This window comes from Sceloporus undulatus, chromosome 7 (assembly GCF_019175285.1).
Source record: "Sceloporus undulatus isolate JIND9_A2432 ecotype Alabama chromosome 7, SceUnd_v1.1, whole genome shotgun sequence".
Taxonomy (NCBI): domain Eukaryota; kingdom Metazoa; phylum Chordata; class Lepidosauria; order Squamata; family Phrynosomatidae; genus Sceloporus; species Sceloporus undulatus.
This window is the reverse complement of record NC_056528.1, coordinates 6,612,498-6,630,625: the sequence shown is the minus strand read 5'-3', so window position 1 is coordinate 6,630,625 and position 18,128 is coordinate 6,612,498. Positions and strand designations below refer to the sequence as shown.

General features: G+C 44.3%; 1 protein-coding gene across 3 annotated transcripts in view; it reads right to left on the bottom strand.

The window, feature by feature from the left end:
• PLCH2 (phospholipase C eta 2) overlaps nucleotides 1–18,128 on the bottom strand; it is a 239,746-nt gene that overhangs the window by 85,536 nt on the left and 136,082 nt on the right. For all 3 annotated transcript variants that reach the window (XM_042479267.1, XM_042479268.1, XM_042479269.1), the window contains exons 3-6: nucleotides 14,571–14,717; nucleotides 13,335–13,578; nucleotides 12,362–12,491; nucleotides 1,909–2,079 (exon numbers count right to left, since the gene is read on the bottom strand). In XM_042479267.1, the coding sequence (XP_042335201.1) occupies nucleotides 1,909–2,079; nucleotides 12,362–12,491; nucleotides 13,335–13,578; nucleotides 14,571–14,717 (692 nt within the window). The remainder of the gene's footprint in view (nucleotides 1–1,908; nucleotides 2,080–12,361; nucleotides 12,492–13,334; nucleotides 13,579–14,570; nucleotides 14,718–18,128) is intronic.

The window sequence follows — 18,128 nt, the reverse complement described above, 5'->3', positions numbered from 1 at the left end:
AGTCCGAATTGTCCATGTACAGCCGCCCCTCCAAGTCTTGAAAATCCGCAGAGGGGCGAGCACCATTAACCGTAATGGGGTGCATGCCCATGGTGCGCGCTCTGTATGCATGCGCCCCATTCAAGCCTATGGGGCTTGAACATGCACGAGTTTTCAACCTTGCAAGGAGGAGGGCTGGAACGGATGCCCCTTGAGTTCCAAGGGGCAAATGTAATCATATTTACTATTTGTATGAATAGTTGTGTAAGCCATCATGGTGTATTGGTTTGAGCATTGGACTATGACTCTGGAGACCAGGATTCAAATCCTAACTTGGCCATGTAAACCCATTGATGGCCTTGGGCAAGTCACACTCTCTCGGCCTCAGAGGATGGCAATGGCGAACATGCTCTGAAGAAATTTGCCACCTTAGGGACCCCTGAAGTCAAAAATGACTCGAAGGCACATAACAACAAGTGTATGGTTGTGAAAGCTGGATAGTGAACAAAGTCGACATGAAGACACTCAACTCATTGGAAATTTGTTGCTGGAGGAGAGTTTGAGAGATACCAAAATGGCAAATAAATGGATACAAGAAAAATCGAGACATGAACTCTTCCTAGAAGCCAAGATGACTAGACTGAGACTGTAGTACTTCGGACACATTATGAGAAGACATGACTCACTAGAAGAGACAACAATGCTTGGCAAGTTAGAAAGCATTACGAAAAGAGGAAGACCACATTATAGCAGATAGACATGATCAAGGAAACCATAGCCCTGAGTTTGCAAGACCTTAGCAGCACAGTCGACAACAGGGTGACTTGGAGGTCTCTTATTCGCACACATCCAAGTTTACTTGACAGCAACCAACAACAACGCAACAAAGGATGCTATGGCCTTTTGGTAAACGGGAGCTATGGGCCGAGTGTCTCTTAGGTGGCCATGAAGGGATGGTAGAAAGATGACTAGGCCTATGACCCAGCAAGATCAGACCCCAAGAATATGTGGTCCTTGCTTTGCATGGTTCCATGATAATAGATCTGGGCCTCAACTCAACTGCTAGTTCCGACTACAGTAGAAATACTCCATCAGTGGGATTTACATAAGTGTTGTTTTACCCCTGAACGGTTGACCCAATGGGTCTACTCTGCCTGGGACTACCAACAGGATTCAGGACTAACCCTTTCCTCCTGTATGTAAGAACATTCTTATAAGAAGCTATAAGAACAATGTAGCATCCATCCTGGAATAAGAATCAGTGCCTTGTGTTTTGCCTGATTTTCATTCTCCTCTCATCCCTTCTGCCTTTTGTGTCATGTCTTTTTAGGCCGCAGATACAAAGAAGGGCTGGATGTCTTGTATCAGTCTGGAAGTCACTCAGTCACTTCTATTTGCAAATGGCTAGGTTCAATTTTCTAGAACGCATGAAAATGGGAAACGAGGAAAGTGGTCAACTTTCAGGGGAATGCCTTCTTGGTATGAGCTGTTGAACAATGGTAGACTTGTTAAAGGTGGTGAATTCTGTAAAGATTTTTAAATCACCACCTGTTAAGAGTCCACACAACAGGGATGGGAATCCAGATGTTATTGGACTACGAGTCCCAGCAGTCCTAGCCTGCGTAGCCAATGGGGGGAAAGCTGGGAGTTACAACCCAACATCAATGGACCATAGAACTTCCTTATCAGTCCTACATCAATCCATTTCCTAACTTGGCAAGGACTGGGACTAGTTACCTTCAAGGTTCCTTCCACGATTTGATGGTTGATCAAAGGATGAGGACAACCAAGGAGTCTGAAACACAAGTTGGTGTCCAGCAAGCTAGTAGTCTCTTCCTCCTCCTATTTTTTGGAGAGGATGAAGCTAAAGAAACCCCTAGAAAAGTCCAAGTGATCAATGGGAAATTTACAGTGATCTCAAATGTGTACCTTCTGCTCAGAGTCAAGGAAGCGCCGCAGATCATCCACATCTAAATAGTCCTTGTGGTTGCTGTAGGTGAGCATTAGCAGGTATAGGTCCCGCCGGGTGGACATCATCTTGTAGAACGCACAGAACTCCTCGAAGTCCAGGGTCCCTTGGTTGTCATCTGTATCTGCCTCCTGGTATCACAGAACAACAACAACAAGAAGAGGAAATTAGTAGACATCCTTATCTGGAAAGCTTTCACAATCACTCGGCCAAAAGTTACATAGTAGGCCTAGTTTTTAGGAGGTAAAGATAGGATGCAAGAAACAGAGCTCAGCGTTTGTGTAGCAATGGCGATAGCGTTTACAATTCTGTATCAGTGTACTCAGCACTTTCTAAGTGGTTTACAATGTTTACGCCAATTGCCCCCAAAAAGCTGGGTATTCATTTTAAGGATCTACAAAAGGATGGAAGGCTGGGACATCCTAGGAGCCCTGCAGGGATCGAACGCACAACCTTGTGGCTGCAAGTACTGGAATTTAACTACTGTTTCACCAGGGCTCTTTCTGTAGCAGTTTGACATATCCATATCGGCTGAACCCAGCCAAGATTGTCCATAGAATCATAGAGTTGGAAGAGACCGCAAGGGCCATCCAATCCAACCCCTGCCATGCAGGAACTCACAATCAAAGCACCCCCGACAGATGGCCATCCAGCCTCTGTTTAGAGACCTCCAAAGAACTGGCTCGTGATTTGGACTTGGGAGATCTAGGTTCATGTACAGTACTGAGCCATGAAATGCACTGGCTGGCTTCAGGTTACTCAGGCTGCTGCGCCACTACAGATTTGATGCAATACCTTGGCCACTTTCCTCCCACATTTCCTCCCCTTCCATTGGCTTATCCTTAGCAAGGATGATCTCAACTAGAAATGGAATAATTTGCTATGCAACCCTCCAGCCGCTAATATCAAAGGAGCGAAAGGCAGTCGCTCTGCACTGTGGCAACCCCTCCTTTACTAAGACTTCGGAGTTTGCAACGCAGATTCAAGAGCCCATCCTTGGCCTGAGAACGCAAGCTGTGCAGATGTCCTCCTTTGCCGACAACAGGAATCGCAAGCCGTGGCCTAAGTCGGCCCAAACTGTGTTTCCGTTACAGCATTTTCTAATCGCTCTCTTTGATGATTCAACGGAGGCCGAGGTCACTCTGGCAAGAAACCAATCCCTGGCAGGCTTCCAGAGAGACTGCAGAGATGGTCTCCTTCTTAATCAAATGCCATTGCCATCCGAGAACAGATTGTAGCACAGTTTCGCCGCTATAAATAAACAATGCAAATCAATGGGCCCTAACCGGTTTCTCGTTCTATCTTTTCGCGGCATTTACTGCTTCTACCGAGCCATGTTTTCTTTTTCTTTTTCATGTCGGTTCTATCATTGATCCACCAACTTTGCCTGCAAAACACCTGACCCTTCTTTCAGTCTGCAGAGTTTCATTCTCCATTAGCATCTGCTAGCATTTAGAAGCAAGGACGCAAATGCTTTCAGATGTCAAATGGAACACACAAGAGTGCTCCACTTATGTAACACAAGAACATTAAACACAGAAGACTATTGCTCTCTCTGTGTGTGTCTCCAACAATGTTTCTGCCTTTGCATTCATAAATTCAAAGCCATTTGGAGGTTTGCTAAATAATGCATTTCAAATGCGGAACGTTATTAGGTAAGCGACGCAAGCCTTTTTGCATATTCCAACAGTATTCATATAGTCCTGCTGTCTGAATAAAGTCCTATGTCGCTGCCTCAACATGTTGGAAGGTACCATATATACTCGACTATAAGTCAACCTCATGTATAAGTCAAAGCATGTCCATAGGAGGGCAACCAAAATGGTGAAAGCTCTGGAAACCATGGAGCCCTATGAGGAGTGGCTCAGAAATTCGGGTATGTTTAGCCTGGAGAAGAGAAGGTGAAGAGGTGAAATGATAGCCATGTTTAAATATTTGAAGAGGTGTCACATTGAGGACGAAGCAAGCTTGTTTTCTGCAGCTCCAGAGACCAAGACATGGAGCCATGGATTCAAACTACGGGAAAAGAGATTCCACCTGAACATCAGGAAAAAATCCTAACAGTGATAGATGTCTGCTGCTCCAGAGAACAGGACCCGGAACAATGGATGCAAGCTGCAGGAAAAGAGATTCCACCTGAACATTAGGAGGAACTTCCTGACAGTAAGGGCTGTTCGACAGTGGAATGCACTCCCTCGGAGGGTGATAGAATCTCCTTCCTTGGAGGTCTTTAAACAGAGGCTGGATGGCCATCTGTCAGGGATGCTTTGATTTGGATTTCCTGCATGGCAGGGGGTTGGACTGGATGGCCCTAATGGTCTCTTCCAACTCTATGATTCTATGTTCAACATTGGAAGAGGCTGCCTTGGAGTGTGGTGGGGTCTCTTTCTTTGGAGGCTTTTAAACAGTGCCTTGGTTAGCCATATGTCAGGAGTGCTTAGACTGTGTATTCCTACATGCAAGAGGGTTGGACTGGATGACCCTTGGGATCTGTCTTTCAATGCTATGATTCTTTGTGAGCTTAGGGCCTGAACAGACAGGTCAAAATAAAGCTGCTTCGGGTCACTTTGGAGGTACGCTGTTTAAATGATGCATGCATCCTAAGAGGCTGGAAGCTGCGCCAAAGCCATGCTCAATGCTAAGGACTGGAGCACAGCTTCTGGCCTCTTAAGATGTATGCATCATTTAAACAGTGTACTTCCAAAGTGACCCGAAGCAGCTTTATTTTGAACTGTCTGTTCAGGCCCTTCGTTTTTTTAAAAGCCAAAAATGGGTCCTTGGACAGATCATGTCCGAACTCTCAATGGAAGCCAAGATGATCAAATTGAGGCTGTCATACTTTTGGCCACAACATGAGATTTCATGACTCGCTGGATAAAGACAATAATGCTAGAAAGGGGTAGAATAAAGAGGAAGACTGCACTCCAGATGGATGAACTCATTCAAGGAGATCATGGCTCTGAATTTATAGGACCTAAGAGGAGCGGAGGACAGGAGGTCTTGGAGATGTTTCATCGACAGGTCTGCCATGAGTTGGGGTCAGTTTGAAGGCAGTTATCAAGAACAGCCCCAGACAGAATGGCCATTGGTTAGGGAGCATATATACTTTGTTTCAGCAATGTTTCAAGAGCCATGGGATCCCTATCCCTGTCCTACTGTTTCACAGTGCCAAAATATTAATTTGTATTGCACATGCCATTGTTATCCGCCCAGAAAAATCTTCCAGCAACTCATGAATAAGTAAGCCAAAAGGGCTCAAAGGGACGTACTCAACCTTGTCCATTAGAAATCTGATATTTCTCTACGTAAAGAAACAAGAAATCTGAAAGGAGAGCCCAAAAAGCCTCCCACCGGGTGAGCAAGACTGGCGCACATTCAACCAGAGAGGATCAAACCGAGTCGACAAATGTAGAGTAAGGAAGACTGGAGGTATAATGGAAGAAAAAGCCATTCATCCAGAATAGGGAGTACATCCTCTTTGCTGAAAAGGACAATGCCGTTTGAACGCCGCTGCCGTGCGTCGGTCCACAGGCTTGCCTTACTGAAGTTTGAGTTCGAACCAAGAAGATGTTAAGAGGTCAAGAGTAAAGGAAAGGATCAGAGCATGCAAATCTCAATGCGCAGAGATGCTTCCCCCGCCTCCAGCTGAGGCTCTCCACTTCAGACACTTTTGCTAGAGACAAAGGATTGTGCTGTATGTTGGCAATGTAAGAAGGTGACGGAGAGTTAGTATCTGAAGTCAAAGCAATTTCTTGTACAAATAATGCCAAATAGAGTAATAGTCAAGTATGAATCCAAAGGGACAGAAGCAGAGGACATGGCCTAAGAGGAGCTGTCGTTCTGGGCTTGGAGCAAGACAAGGAGTCGGTGGAGAGATAAGGCTGTTGGGTATCTTTTCTCTAAAGATAGGCTCGGATGTCTAGTTTAGGAGGCTTCTCATGTAACGCTAGCCATAATCTTCTTAGTTCCCTGGGTCAGTTGATTCCATTCTGTATCCTTTCTCCTTGCTGCTGTCAGCATGGGGTGTGATGGACCAACACAAGGCTAGTCCCTCTACCTGGAAATGGCCTGGTGACACAACATGAGCCCTCCTCCTAGATTCCTAGTTGAAGCTCATTAATGTATTAAACTTCTAGGAACGAGGTTATAACTTCTAGGAATCTCACAAACCTGGTCAGAAAAGCTTTAAACTGAGTTCCTCCACAACTGGGAAGGAAGATGGTATTGGAGACTGCAGTGGGGAACCAACTACTGGGGCAATAGCTTCAGTGGTACAGGAGGAATTACAACCCAGCAATTGGTCAGATGAGAACCCATGGTCACAATGTATAGGAGTTTCTTAAAGATGAGAGATTGAAGCCACCAATTCCAATGAGGAAGAAAAGTAGCATCTAAAGAAACCAAGGGGCATGTCCAAAAAACATCCCGATGAGTTTAAAGGACCCTTCGGATGTAGTCTCACAGCCACTCTTAATCATCTTTGGCTTCACTTCCAGATAAGTCGGTGTGCGATCCGAATCAATGGATTGATTTGACATCGGATCATGGTTTACACTCCACTTGCCTCGACTGCGTTTTCTATCCATTTCTGCCACCAATATAACCTATTTGTGGTTCCCGTTCACCAAGGAATCGATTCAAAATGATTCACTTCCAGCCAGCCAAAGGGAAAATTTGAACCAATTCTGATCTGCTTGTGGTTCACACTTTCACGGAATCGATTTATCGAAACATAAGTGGAAAACATCAGCATCAAAAAGACATGGGTTAAATGGATCCGGAGCATGGCTCTTGGAATCACTTCAGTGATTTGGACTAAGTGGGAACCAGGGTCATTTGAACCTGTTCGAATCCGGTTTAAAAGGTCGTGGGAATGATCCCTTTGACAATTCCTGAGAAACAGGAGAGGTAGAAGGCAAATACTGTTCCCATTTTCAAAAGGGGGAAAAAAGAGGACCCAAGCAACTACCAACTAGTCAACGTAATATCGATACCAGGAAAAGGTCTAGACCAGATCATTAAAAAGTCAGTTTGTGCACACCTATATGGGAACGTTGTGATTATTAAGAGCCAGCGTGGATTTCTCCAAAAACAAGTCATGCTAAATTAATCTTATCATATTTTTTTCCTATAGAGTTACAAGCTCGGTGTATCAGGGGAGTGCTGTCAGTGCAGTACATCTTGATTTCCGTAATGCTTTTGACAAGGTCGCTCCTGACATTCTTGCAGGCCAGCTGCCGAACTGTGGGCCAGGCAGCGTTGCGGATAGACGGAGCGTATTCGTCAATATTCACTCTGCATTATGGAGAGAGGTGACTACTGGGGTTCCTCAGGGTTTTGCTCTGCAGGCAATGATGTTTAATATATTTATCAATGACGTGGATGATGGACTGCAGGGCAGGCTTATCAAATTGGCAGATGACACCAAATTAGGAGGAGCAGCTAATAAACTCATTTGAGAAGTGGTGCTGGAGAAGAGAAGAGGATATCGTCGACAGCCAACGCCCCCCCCCCCGCCACACACACACACACACACAAATAAATGGTCCTAGAACAGATCAGGGATGCAGTAGCTTAATGGTTAAGATGCCAGTTCTGGTGATTGGAAGATCAGCAGGTTGGCAGGTTCGGGCCCGGGTGCCACATAATGGGGTGCACTCCCATCACTAGTCCCAGCTTCTGCCAACCTAGCAGTTCAAAAGCATGCAAATGCAAGTAGATAGATAGGTACCACTTCTCAGTTGGAAGGTAACAACGTTCGGTGCTGTCACACTGACCACATGGCCGCCAGAGCAGTCCTTGTACAACTCTGGCTCTTCGGCTTAGGAACGGGGATGAGCACCGACCACTAGACATTCATGTCAAGGGACTACCTTTACCTTTACCTTTAGAACAGATCAAGCCAAAAATATCCTTAGAAGCCAAGATCATAGAATCATAGAGTTGGAAGAGACCCCAAGGGTCATCCAGTCCAAACCCATTCTGCCATGCAGGAACTCTCAATCAAAGCATCCCTAACAGATGGCCATCCAGCCTCTGTTTAAAGACCTCCAAGGAAAGAGACTCCACTACACTCCGATGATTAATCTGAAGCTGCCATACTTTGGCCACATCATGAGAAAGTGCGACTCATTCGAAAAGACAGCAATGCTAGGAAAGTTGGAGGAAAGTAGAAAGAGAGGAAGCGGTAGTGATTCCCAAACTCTGATCTTCAAGGTGTTTGGGACTTCAGTCACCAGAAGCCTCAGCCACCTGACCCAGTGGTCTGGAATTCTGGGAGCTGAAGACAAAATCACATGCAAAGCCAGTGTTTGGGAATCACTATGCTAGATGGGTGGATTCAATTAAGGAAGTCACAGGCATAGAATACTAGACTCCTGGAATCATAGAGTTGGAAGAGACCAAAAGGGCCATCCGGTCCAACCCCATTCTGCCATGCAGGAACTCACAATCAAAGTACTGTATACCCAACAGATGGCCTCCAAAGACCTCCAAAGAAGGAGTCCACCACTTTCCAAGGGAGTGTTTTCCACTGTCAAACAGCTCTTATGGTTAGGAGGTTCTTCCTAATCTTTACATGGAATCTCTTTTCCTATAGCTTGCATCCACTGTTTTGTGTTCTAATTTCTGGAGCAGCAGAAAACAAGCTTGCTCCCTCCTCAATATGACATCCCTCAAATATTTAAACAGGGCTATCATGTCACATCTTAACCATCTCTTCTCCAGGCTAAACATCCCCAGCTCCTTAATTCATTCTTCATAAGACATGGTTTCCCAGACCTTTCACCATTTTAGTCACCCTCCTTTGGACACATGGCTCCAGTTTCTCAACATCCTTTTTAAATTGTGGTGCCCAGAACGGGACACAATATTCCAGATGAGGCCTGACCAAAGCAGAAAACAGTGGCCCTATTACTTCTCTTGATCTAGACACTATACTTCTATTGATGCAGCCTAAAATCGCATTGGCCTTTTTAGCTGCCGCATTGCACTAAATCGCACTCATGTTCAACTTGTGGTCTACTAGGACTCACATCCCTTTTAAACGGATAAGTCTCCTTAAGCCAGTTATCCCCCATCCTATATCTATGCATTTCATTTTTTCTACCTAAGTGCAGTATCTTACATTGCTCCCCACTGAATTTCATTTTGTTAGTTTTGTCCCAGCCTCCTAACCTATTAAGTCATGAATCTTCAAGGAGTAAGAATAGGGGAAGATGGGGAGTCTTGGAGATATAGCATCCACAGGGTCACTAGGTTGGTCAACAACAAAACCTAATGCCCCAGAATTCAAAATGACCTTGCAGACAACTCACTTGTACACAAGCATTAGGCAAATGAAACAATTCTTCCGTTAAAAAATCAATACAAAGCAATACCGGACTGAGAAATATATGCAGCAGGCAAAACTAGAATGGTATCCAGCAATGCAAAAGCACAGCATCAACATCAAGAAATCATTCCAGTCTCAAAAACCTTGTGAAAAAGACAGGTTCTTCCTTGATGCCTTGAAGGCAAGGTGAGATTTAGGGTAGGCAGGCCTCCATGGAGAGAGACTTCCATAGTGTTTGTGCCATCATTGGAAACGTTCCAATCCTGATAAGCCTCCATTGGATTTCAATCACTGAAGGTAGCGGGAGCAGGACAGCAGGACAAAAGAGAAGCCATATGCCACTTGCTATTTTTGGGATCTGTCCCTCCTAGACTTTAGTTAGCGCCTGGAAAACTTCCTCTTTCCATGTTTTTAAAAACTGTATTTCCACGCTGGATGCTGGAAGCTGAGGTAAGTAAATAAGTCAATTTCACAAATTCTCAGAGGAATAGTCTCCTTGGAGCATGTTACATAGTTGAGCCTTTAGAATCATAGAATCGTAGAATCGTAGAGTTGGAAGAGACCGCAAGGGCCATCCAGTCCAACCCCATTCTGCCATGCAGGAACTCTCCATCAAAACATCCCCAATAGATGTCCATCCAGCCTCTGTTTAAAGACCTCTAAGGAAGGAGACCCCAATACACTCCGAGGAAGGAGTGTGTTCCACTGTCGAACAGCCCTTACTCTCAGGAAGTTCCTCCTAATGTTGAGCTGGAATCTCTTTTCCTGGAGCTTGCATCCATTGCTCCATTGGGTCCTATTCTCTGGAGCAGCAGAAAACAAGCTTGCTCCCTCCTCAATATGACATCCCTTCAAGTCTTTAAACATATAATATCACCTCTTAACCATCTCTTCTCCAGGCTAAACATCCCCAGCTCCGTAAGGCATTCCTCTTAAGGCAGCAGTGTCCAAACTCTGGTCCTCCAGTTGATCTGGACTTCAGCTCCCAGAAGCCTCAGCCACCTTGGCCAATGGTTTGGGATTCTGGGAGCTGAAGTCCAAAACACCTGGAGGGCCAGAGTTTGGACATCACTGTCATAGGGCATGGTATCAAGACGCTTCACCATTTTAGTCACCCTCCTTTGGACACATGGCTCCAGTCTCTCAATGTCCTTTTTAAATTGTGGTGCCCAGAACTGGACACAATATTATTCCAGGTGAGGCCTGACCAAAGCAGAATGCAGTGGCACTATTACTTCTCTTGATCTGGACACTATACTTCTATTGATGCAGCCTAAAACGCTTTCAGCTGCCGCATCGCACTGTTGACTCATGTTCAACTTGTGCTCTACTTGGACTCCCAGATCCCATTCACATGTAGTTTCGTTCAGCCATGTGTCCCCCATAATCCTATATCTGTGCATTTCATTTTTCTGCCCTAAATACAGTACCTTGCATTTCTCTGTGTTGAATTTCATTTTGTTAGCTTTGGCCCAGCTTTCTAGTCTATTCAGGTCATTTTGAATCTTGATCCTGTCCTCTGGAGCATTAGCTACTCCTCCTAATTTGGTGTCATCTGCAAATTCGATAAGCATGTCCTCTATTCCTTCATCCAAGTCATTGATAAACATGTTAGCTTTACTTAAACAAAAAATAAAAACAAATAAATGAAATGAAGTCAGTCAATTTCACAAATTCCCAAAGGAAAATGCTCCTTTTGTCCTTCTATATTTCATAGCTAAGCCATTAACACTAGGAAGTAATTGTATATGTGTGTGCATGAGAAAAAGTGTGTACTGTGTGTGTACAGTTTGTGTGTTCCATTTGTATGCTCCTTTTCTCCTAAAGTGGGACCCAAGGCAGCTCCCAGACAGAATGAATTAAAACACCTAGGTCAAATAAAAGCCTCTTTCCTTGCTGGCAAAAAACTCTTCCATCCCTATGGAAGAATCGGAACTAAATATCCACAATGTTTAGGATTTCGGGTCATTCGGTGGCACTTTACCACCTGGCAACCTTCAGACAGATCATGGTTTATTTTTAGAGACAGATACACAGGCTCTGAATGAGAAATGCTGCCAGCCTCCTCATGGATTTTGCCCTTCAAAATTCCTTGGTGTTTTGACTGAAGGAAAGTTAAAAAACCTGCAAGTCTCATTTTTTCACTTCACTTCTGGTCTCAGTTTCAGAAACTACCCCTTAAAGAGATGTAACTGCGAGGATTAGAGGATGAATGTGGCACGACCCACACCCAAATGTGCAGAAATGTAAAACGGATGCCACCTGGATGGAAAATGCAAGGCTGGCATCTGCAAGTAGCAATGAGCATGAAAGTGTGGTCTCTAGTGAAAGGAAAGCATGACAAAGTGACCATAACTCCTAAATAAGTCGTGTTGATAAGGGCCTGAACGGACAGGCCAAAATAAAGCTGCTTCAGATCACTTTGGAGGTATGCTGTTTAAATGACACACACATCTTAAGAGGCCAGAAGCTGTGCCAAAGATGCGCCCTAGACCTTAGGACTAGAGCATGGCTTTGGTGTGGCTTTTGGACTCTTAGCATTTAAACAGCATTCCTCCAAAGGGACCTGAAGCAGCTTTATTTTGTCCTGTCTGTTCGGGCACATAGTTTGGAAACAGCGCTTGCTCCTTGTTGGCAAGTTTGTGTCTATGCCTTTAGTTGTTCAATGGCTGCCACTAAAGAAGAATTCCAAATCTAAACCAATCTCAAATTGGTTTGCTGTCTATACCCGACTATAAGTTGACCTCGTGTATAAGTCAAGCGACCAAAGTTGTGGATTTTGATCTGACCCATGGATAAGTCGAGGGTAAAACTTAGAGGCATGTCACAAAGGATATAAAACACAAAGCTATATATTATACATGAGTGTATACTGCAATTGCTTGTTCTAAAATTGGAGGCTACCAAGCATCAATCGACTTAGCATTGTGCCATTAAATATACTGCTGAGTTCATTGTACTTTCAGACTCCTCATCCGCCTTAAAAGAAAATCCCCTCCGCAGTGTTGCTATTGCGGTCTTCTAACCTGAAACCATGGACACCAGCATTGTCAGATGCAACCGTGACCAGCAACCCTTACCTTGAACATCTGCTTGACTTTCTGCCGGGGCAGGTTGACGTTCAGCTTGTGCATCAGCTGGAGCACCTCATTGATGCTCAGGCTCCCATCGCCGTTTTTATCCGCTTCGTCAAAGGTTTGTTTCAACCACATTTGGCAGGAGTTAAGGAAAGGGAAGAGAGCAATCTGGAAGAGCAAACCAAGGTGAGGCCACCCAGAACAAGGACTTGAAAGGCCAGAAAGTACTGACTAGAAAGAATCGACAACGCAATAATGATAAGCTAGTGCGTCTTTCGTCCATTGGACAATACTATTTCTTCACTGTGTATAAGAAATGGTATTGTTGGATAACAGATTGCTCTTGTTTAGTGTTCGGTGTCGCTCCCCATGGGAGACCTTTTCTTCACTTTGCTACCTTTAGTAGCACTTTGCTTTAGCTGACAATAGGAGTTTATCACACTGGGGCTGATTCCGGCACTAAAGAGAGGTTAAAGTGCATTTAAAGCATCCCACAAGGCGAGTAATTGCGCAAATGGTGATCGCACTCAATTGCGCAAATACAATGACATCGGAAATGCATTGTCACTGAAACCCCAACAGTGGAAAGATGTGCATTAAGGCTTCCCTGTGACCACTTTAATGTGCGACGTCATGTGAAATCGTTACATGATTTTGCCAGGATATCCATGGGGTAAACTCCCGATCTCCTTCGCATGATAAACTCAAATGATGGGGACAAGATATGGGATATATTCTCTATCACTGACCTTTGGTTATTCCCCAGTAAGACCATTTATATATACATTTATCTCAAATAAGTAACTGGCATGAAGTTATGGTTCTCCTTTTTGGACTACAACTACCAGAATCTTTCAGCCACCATGATGGCTGGGGGATTCTGGGCATTATAGTCCAAAATGCAACCTTTCCAGGCTCTGACGGCTTGCAGATATCTTGTGCGCATCAGCCCCCCATTTGACCTCTGGCAGGATACTGGTCTCTGGTCCTCTGGCGTTTGGACAAGCTGTCTTCATCGCTGATCCCCGCCATCAAGTACTTGAGTCCAGTGATCCAGGTCCGAGCCTCCTCTCCGCTGGAGGACACCAGGTCCAGCGATTCCATGTGGTCCCCATAGTAAATGCTGAAGCAACAGTTGGGGTCGAAGCTGCCGTCAGCATAGCGCTGGAAGATCTCCGACTGCTTCCCCTCGCACACCTCTTGGATGGAATCGATGGAGACTGAAAGAAGAAAACAAGGAAAGGGTGAAATGATGGAGGTGGACCCAGTGCTAGATAAGCAGAAGTAGAAAAAGACATCCCCTTTGAGACCATACTTTTCACCTGGCATGCATTTGCTACTTGGGCCTCTTTCCCGCCACCGTGAAGTTGGAGTCATGGAGTCCCTTGGTAAACTATGGCACTCAAATATAGGACTAAGGTTGACTCAGTGAGTCATATTGTACAGAGCTGCCATAGGACACATTGCACCCCCCTTTGAAAGCAATGGGTAGCATCCAAACATGCTGTTGTGCATACTCCTTCCACAAGGGTTATTTCTGGTCTAGAGGAAAAGCAACCAGGGCTTCATTCCCACTACCTTTTAAACCAGATCGCAATTGGGATTGAACTGGTTCAAATGACCCTGGTTGCCACTTCAACCAAATCGCTGAAGCAATTCAGAGAGGGGGGCCATGCACCAGACCCATTTAACCTGTGTCTTTTTGACGCAGATTTTTGATGCGCCTTTTTGGAGAAATCGATTCCGCGCAAGTGTGAACCAGATGCGGATCAGAATCGATTTAAATTTGCCCTTCAGCCGGCTGGAGCGGGTCCGTTTTGAATCGATTTATGCATGAATGTGAACCACAAGGGGATTATTAAATGCAGTCGGGGCAAATGTAGTGTGAACCAAGCTGTCGAATCGATCCGTCGATTCGGATCGCACGCCGATTTATCTGTAAGTGGGAATGAGGCCACTAATCTTTCCTTTTTGTAAGTTTCGGGGTAAGACTTTGGGCAGGTACCTTCTAAGACCTCTCCAATGGTTAAAGCCTATAGCCATAAAAACTTAAATGCTACAGTCTTGGATCTTTCTTCCTCAGATCCTTTTTGCTGTCTGATCCTGTCTGTTGTATATTTACGGCTCTGTCATCACAACAAGCAACACTGAATGTGAAATGGTCCTGAGATAATGTCACTTTCCAGACAATACTCTACTCATACACACTTACTTTTGGCTTTTTCATTCTTTCGCGAGGGCCTCCAGCGAATGCACGACTTGTGTTCGTCCAAATAGTAGAAACGGACAAGGCCTTTAGAACTGCCCCGGAGTTTGATCATCTGAGTTCCCGCTTGCATGGAGCTCATACATTTTTCCACTGTGCAAACAGACAGAAAACAAAACGCATGATACACTCGGAAACATAAACAGCAGTCGCCGCATCGGCCATAGAGCAAAGTACAATAACATCCCAAACCCCCCAAAGCAGTGATTCCTTTATGGGACCAACCAATAAATGGTGGAGCGTTGGCTTTCACATAGGAAGGCATACCTTTTTGTCTCTCAAAGTGCAAGTCTTAGGAGTTTATCACAAGGATGCAATCGGGAGTTTATCCCATAAATATCCCAGGAAAATCATGCCATGATGTAAAACGATTTCACATGACGTCGCACAAAACCCACCGTTAAAATGGTGACAAAGAAGCATTAACATGCATCCTTTTACTTTTAGGATGTCAGCGACAATGCATTTCCAATACTGCTTTATTTGCTTAACTGCATGTGATAACCATTTTTGCTTTATTTGTGGGATGCTTTAAATGCACTTTAATCTTTCTTTAATGCTGAAATTAGGCCCAGTGTGATAAACTCCTTAGAGTAACCTTACCTAAGGCTGAATCTGCACCACTTTAGCAATCATGGTTCCAACCTATGGACTTCTGGGACTTATAGTTGGTTGTGGCACCAGGACTCTCTAACAACAGTCAAAAACACACTGCAGAAATAATCCAGTTTGAGACCACTATAACTGCCCTCGTTCAGTGCTAGAGAATTCTGGGAACTGTAGTTTTGTGTGCCTTCTCTGTCAGAGCGCTCTGGTGCCACAATAAACTATAGTTCCCAGAAGTCCCTAGTATGGAGCCAGGGCAGTTAATGCGGTCTCAAACTGGATTATTCCTCCCATGTGCTTTGGACCAGAGAAGGCTAAATATCACACAAAACTACAGATCTTAGAATTTCATAGCATTGTGCGCCATGGCATTTAAAGAAGTATCAAACTGGGTTAATTCTTCAGTGCAGATCCAGCCCCAGTGTAAGTGTAAGTTATTCATCCCATGATTTTAACATCTTTTCAAAGTACAACCTTTAATAAATCAGACGTTGAGCTCAAGTACTGAAATGGAAAATGCATATCGTTTTTATATATATATTCAATGGGATTAAAATACGTCAAAAGTAGATAATGATGCTGTGATAAAGTAAAACCATCCCTGGAACGATCAATGGTGATGCCAGAAATACATTTCGCCTGGAGTTTCATTGCTCCCAATGCAAAAAAGGGAAACCTTATGAATTACAGAAGATTCGGCATTGGATTTAGAGATTCTAAAAAACCCCATCTGAAATAACATTAGGCAAGACAAGATAGATCCCCAAAATGTAGTTCTCGGTTCAGAATAGAAAATGCACACACAAACAAACAATGAGGCAGATCCTCAATTTCTGGAGCTCCACAAATACATTTAAATGTATGCACCTTTCTCTAGCAAATACTTTTGCCATGTGTATTAAGTCACATATGCTACCATTCAGGGATCACACTTCCAATATTTGATGAAGTAGACTTCAATTGCTGGGAAATGTAGGCTACAATAAATCCCAAATAGTTGCGGTGTGAGCGTTGGACTTCGACTCTGGAGACCAGGGTTTGAATCTCAGCTCAGCCATGGAAACCCACTGGGTGCCCTTGGGCAAGTCACACTCTCTCAGCCTCAGGGGATGGCAATGGCAAACCCAATCTGACCAAACGTGCCAAGAAAACCCCAGGATAGGTTCTCCTTAGGTTCACCATTAGTCAGAAAGGACTTGAAGTCGCACAAGAAGAACAACAACAAAGTCTCACCAAAGTGTAGCTTAGGGGGAGATACATAAAAACCTGAAACCCTCCATGGCAACCATTGCCATTATTATTACAGTGCCAGCATATGCTGGAAGCGCGCACTGGAAGAAGCCTCGGCGCATCTGGAAGGGGTAATGGAGTGTGCATCCATGACATGTGCGCTGCACCCTGCCGCATGCACGAGCCCCATTATCTTCAATGGGGCTCGAGCATACGCACAATTCCCCTTAAGTGAGGGGGTCCGGAACGGATCCCTCACGTAAGGGAAGGGCCCACTGTATTATTATTATTATTATTATTAGGTTTACTTATAACCCACCTTCCTCCCAGGACAAGGACTCAAGGCGGCCATTCAGTGTTGACAATACTAGGCTAGATGTTAAGGCACCAGAGCTCTCCGACAGAGAAAGCTAAATACCTAACCAAACTACAAATCCCAGAATTCCATAGCATTGAGCCAGGGCAGTTCAAGCGGTGACAAACTGCATTACTTCTGCAGTGCAGATGAGGCCAACAATGAACAAAATCTCTCTTTCTCTCTCCGCACACATACACACACATGGGAAGAAAGGAAAAACAAATGCTAAAACCAATGCAGTGCAATCCAATGGTAAATTACATTAAGAGAGATGGTGGGAAATTGCTTTTCTCAGGGATATTCCTTAAATTTGATTCCTGGGAGGGGATGAGAAAGCAATATCCTTAAAATACAGTCACTAGCGGGAGATCTCTGGACTACAAGCGGACAACAGCCACAGACATTTACTGGAAGAAAAGATACATATGCAGAAATGCCTTCTGCAATTCTCTTTATTGGTTTACTCCAGACAGGTAATCATTTTCTTGATACAGGTCCCAGGACTCTTACTTGCAGCAAAAGTGGTTTCGATGTCAGTGCTTTATATCATACATATAAAGAAAGACCTAGATAGAAAGAGGACTTTTTCACACGGAGGAATGTATCACCGTCCCAAAAGAAGAAGAAAGTCACATATGCAAGTCACATATACAATCCGAAAACGCAAGAAATTACGCAGCAGCACAAACAAACGCAGCGTCCATCCCAAAGAGAAAGCAGTGCGAATGCGAATGAATATCACATGAGTACGTACCCATCATCTTCCTGATTTTGCATTGGTGTGTTTGTGCATGCGCAGGGAGGACAGGATTACATGGCCGACAGTAAACCCATGGCCGAACTGGAGATGCATTTCACACTAATGCAAATTGACTGCGAATTCGCAATGGAAAAGGATTTATAAACTCGATATTTACTTATCGGAAGATCGGAATCCTCATATTACTAGGCTAATGGCCAATTTTCTGGTGGAGGCAACAAGATTAGAGCTTACATTGTTGTAAATGTATGTTGTTGTATGCCTAATAAAGGATGAATGAATGAATGAATGAATGAATGAATGAAACTCAATATTTTTCCGAATTCAGCTATTCCTGGGATGTGTCATGATTGTGTTTGGATTGCCTTCCGTTTGCATGCGACCACCATTTGAAAATCTTTTACAAAATTACATGAATTACCTTGAATGACCCCGGATTAATTTTTGGTTAACCTTCCAATTTTCCCCGTGTGATAAAGTCCAGACATGGAGTGAGAGAGAAGGAAGGAAGGAAGGAAGGAAGGAAGGAAGGAAGGAAGGAAGGAAGGAA